The 3,779-nt window shown below is 36.6% G+C and overlaps 1 protein-coding gene across 1 annotated transcript; it reads left to right on the top strand.

Annotated features, from left to right (window-relative positions):
- The first annotated feature begins 949 nt into the window (after nucleotides 1-949).
- LOC128223371 (sodium-coupled monocarboxylate transporter 1-like) lies at nucleotides 950-2,659 on the top strand. The gene has a single exon (XM_052932651.1). It carries the CDS (start codon nucleotides 950-952, stop codon nucleotides 2,657-2,659), a length of 1,710 nt encoding a protein of 569 aa, XP_052788611.1.
- Nucleotides 2,660-3,779: the final 1,120 nt, after the last annotated feature.

Raw genomic sequence — 3,779 nt, 5'->3', positions numbered from 1 at the left:
GCAATAATTATTTATGTGTGTTTTAAGTAATCCATTGTTTTGTACTCAAAATTTAGTGTTAATTAATAACTAAATTGGATTTTGAGGGCAAAACTTATATTAAAATACACGGACACACGACAACAATTGAACATAAATTCGTGAGTTATTTTTTAAATTCTAAAATGCATTTCTCAGATTTCATATACTCATAATTGTTATAAACTGATAAAAATAGTAGGACTTGTAAATGTTTTAGAAATATTGAAGTTAATAGTAAAGCACTGGATCTTATTGCCATTTGTTAAATATTGAGACAGATTTTCATGTGATACCATCAAAACCTTTTTCATTTATAACTGAGAACCTATGTTTGCAATTAAAAGCATTTCTTGACATAATTCGTGATAATTGTACGATACATTTGGTAAGAAATAAACTTTTTTTTATTTTTCGCTTTGCGCTCGCCTCTGAATTGCCTTAAATTTATAAAAAAATTTTTTTCGCTCACTCGCTCCTACTTTTTTTTGGCAAAATCCGTAGAACAAATGATCAATTTGTTGTGGCCTAATTTGAAAAAAAAAACTAACTTTTACGAATCCTAATGATTTATGAGAATATACACTCCACTGGGAATCGTTTTGTAGTTCATAATAAAATAACACGTTAAAACACTACAATTCAAATTAACATATGCATTTAAAATAAAACCATGAGCCGTAAGAAATTGATCACCACTTTATGACTGTATTATCTTTAATGTTAGTTTGTTTTAAATTATTCATGTTTTCAATTCATTTTGATTTTTTCATCAACTGTCTATCCAGTTTGAGTATACATTTCGTAGTTTGTAAATTTACGTTTTAAAGCAAGCTGTACAAACATGAGTTCAGCATTTACAGTCGTCGATTACATTGTTTTTATTGGCGTTGTTGTTATATCATTCGCCATCGGAGTTTATTTTGCGATCATGGATAAAAGGAAACAGAATACGAGTCCGGAGGACTACTATCTGGCCGGGCGAAAATCCAAGCTCCTTCCGGTCATGTTCTCCTACATTGTTACGTTCCAGTCGTCCATTCTCTATCTCGGATTTCCGGCAGAAGGCTACATATATGGACCAATGTATTCATTTTACGGACTGTCAAAATTTATAACATTACTGTTTACGGCGTTCTTCATTGTGCCGGTATTCCACCCATTGAAACTAACGTCGATATACGAGTATCTGAACCTGCGTTACGGCGACAACGTGCTGCGTATTCTGGCGATGACGTTTGGTGTGGTGTACCAGGTGTTCTATATGAGCACTGTGACGTATGGCACGTGCGTTGCACTCGAGGTGGTCATGGGAATTCCGTACTGGATCACTATTGTCCTGTACACATCAGTTACGTCTGTGTACACGTCCATAGGTGGGATTAAGGCCGTTATATGGGCAGATGTCTTCCAGTTTGTAATTATGTTAACTGGATTTATTGCCGTTTTTGTTAAAGCTACATTGGTGGTCGGTGGCTTTGTGGATATTATTCACTACGCTGGTGATCGCTTCACCTTTATGGAGTTCAGGTTTGATCCACGAATACGGCTGTCGTTTTGGAATGTTACTGTTGGATCGCTGACATCATCATTATACTTTAGCTATTCACAATCGGCAATGCAGAGAGTATATACCTTACAAACGGTAAAGTCGGCCAAAATGATGTTTTTGTTGAGCATACCAATATACGCACCCTTAATGGTCATCGCTGTCCTCGAAGGGGGGTTTATCTTTGCATATTACGCATTCAAAGGTTGTGACATATTCGCCAGTGGAAAGGTTCAGAATGTCAATGAAATTGTGCCCTTTGCAATCATTGATATTTTTCGAAACCAGCCTGGATTGCCTGGACTGTTTATTGCCGCTCTCTCGGCAGCAGCCTTGAGTACATTATCGTCCTGTTTAAGCAGTTTGTCAGCAATTGTGTATCAAGATATTATAAAGTTAATCAAGCCGGATATGACCACCGAGTTTTCCACAAAAATATCACGAATTGTTACCTTGGTGTTCGGTGTGTTCGCCCTGCTTGTGTCATTCCTGCTGACGTCACTACCTGGAAGCGTCATCGCTCTGTTCCAGCGCTGTGTGGCCTGCATGGACGGACCAACATGCGCAATATTTCTCCTCTCAGCGATGTTCAAACGAGCGACGACAAAGGGCGTCCTGCTAGGAGCGTTGTGTGGATCTGCTGTGGCCTTATGGTTGAATCTCGGTCAGCTGTACTCAAACTTGCCCAAAGATCCACCATTACCACCAGGACCAACGTACAACTGCGAAAATAACATGACATTAAATAGCGAATTTGACGTACACTTGACCAACACATCGGCCTATGAAATTTGGGTCAACACAAATGTGTCAGCAACCACCATTGTAAATAAAAGTTCTAACTCTGTCTCTGAATTAGGTTTGAAACAGCTCTACCGAACGTCCTTTGTCCTGTTTTCGTTGGTAGGATTTCTAGTTTCAATACTCGTTGCCATTCCGGCAAGCCTTTGTACCGCACACAGCACAACGGTCGATGAGCGATGTCTGTTTTCATTCCGAAAGCATGTCTTAAAAGAACAATGTGAAGATTCTTGGAGGTCCAACCATGAACGCAATAAAATATCTGCGGAGGAAGAAACCTCTTTAATGTGATTTAGTTCACGCTTGACGTTGGTTTATTTGAAAAATAACGGTGATTACATGATAAAAACACTGTTTCAAACAATGAGGTCATCGAGATATCAATTCGCCGTGTCAGACATTTTAGCCCGTTCAACCGTAAGAATGGTTTGGCAACAAGCACATTACTCGGAATATTCAATTCCTGTTTGACGTCAGTAAGCGTACATTTTGCGCGGTCCATACATCATCAAGAAACATAGAACGCAAAGCAACGATACTTTGTACATGGAAATACATCCAAAATGTGTGTCTGTATTTTACTTACTTTGTCTGATTGTTACTTAAACATTAAAATATTGCTAAAGTTGGATGAAACACTGGCTAATTTATTAGTTGTGCTCTTTTATTTTTTAAACATAAACAAACACATAATACTTTAGTTTAATATTCATCGCAAAATATAGTTCATTGGTGGAAGTTTCAATAAGAGAAGGTAAAAGCTTTTTTATCAAATAAGGTAAACAGTTGAATTCCATTGGATGGAACTCGCCGGGACCGAACAGAGAAACGTTTTAGCCAAGCAGAAATGCATAGTTCCAGTTTGTGCCATGATGTAAACAATAATCCATCAAAAGGAAACTCTAATGGTATTTTATTTTCCTACCATACCTCAAGAAAAGAGTAGCATATATATAGCATATATTTCTCGCACAATTATATATCCTTTACCTCCCACCCTCAATATTTTCACCAAGCCTGACTACTACTGCCACCTATGAGAGTCTTGTTCAATGTTTAAGGTGAACTATTTCATTGATGCGCAGTTGTTTATTAGACTGGAAACAAGTTTGTAAATTAGGTCGTTTATCACTTTTACTTTTATTATCGCCCATGATATTTGATGTAATAGAGATATGAATGCGTTTTACCGAAGTAAATAAACAAACTCAAAATATATAGCATACATCTAAAGTGAGCTTCAAGCTATACTTGGCATCAATTAAACTTTATTGATAAATCTTGAAATAATTATGTATATTTGTAGAGAAATTCTCTATACCAATACTATAAGACATGTTTTGTTAACTTTGTTTATTTACATATTTGGAAGTTTAGTACAATATATATAAGTGTAATATCATATATCTAA

Source organism: Mya arenaria, chromosome 17, assembly GCF_026914265.1.
Source record: "Mya arenaria isolate MELC-2E11 chromosome 17, ASM2691426v1".
In the NCBI taxonomy this organism is placed as follows: domain Eukaryota; kingdom Metazoa; phylum Mollusca; class Bivalvia; order Myida; family Myidae; genus Mya; species Mya arenaria.
This window is presented reverse-complemented; position numbering and strand designations above follow the sequence as displayed.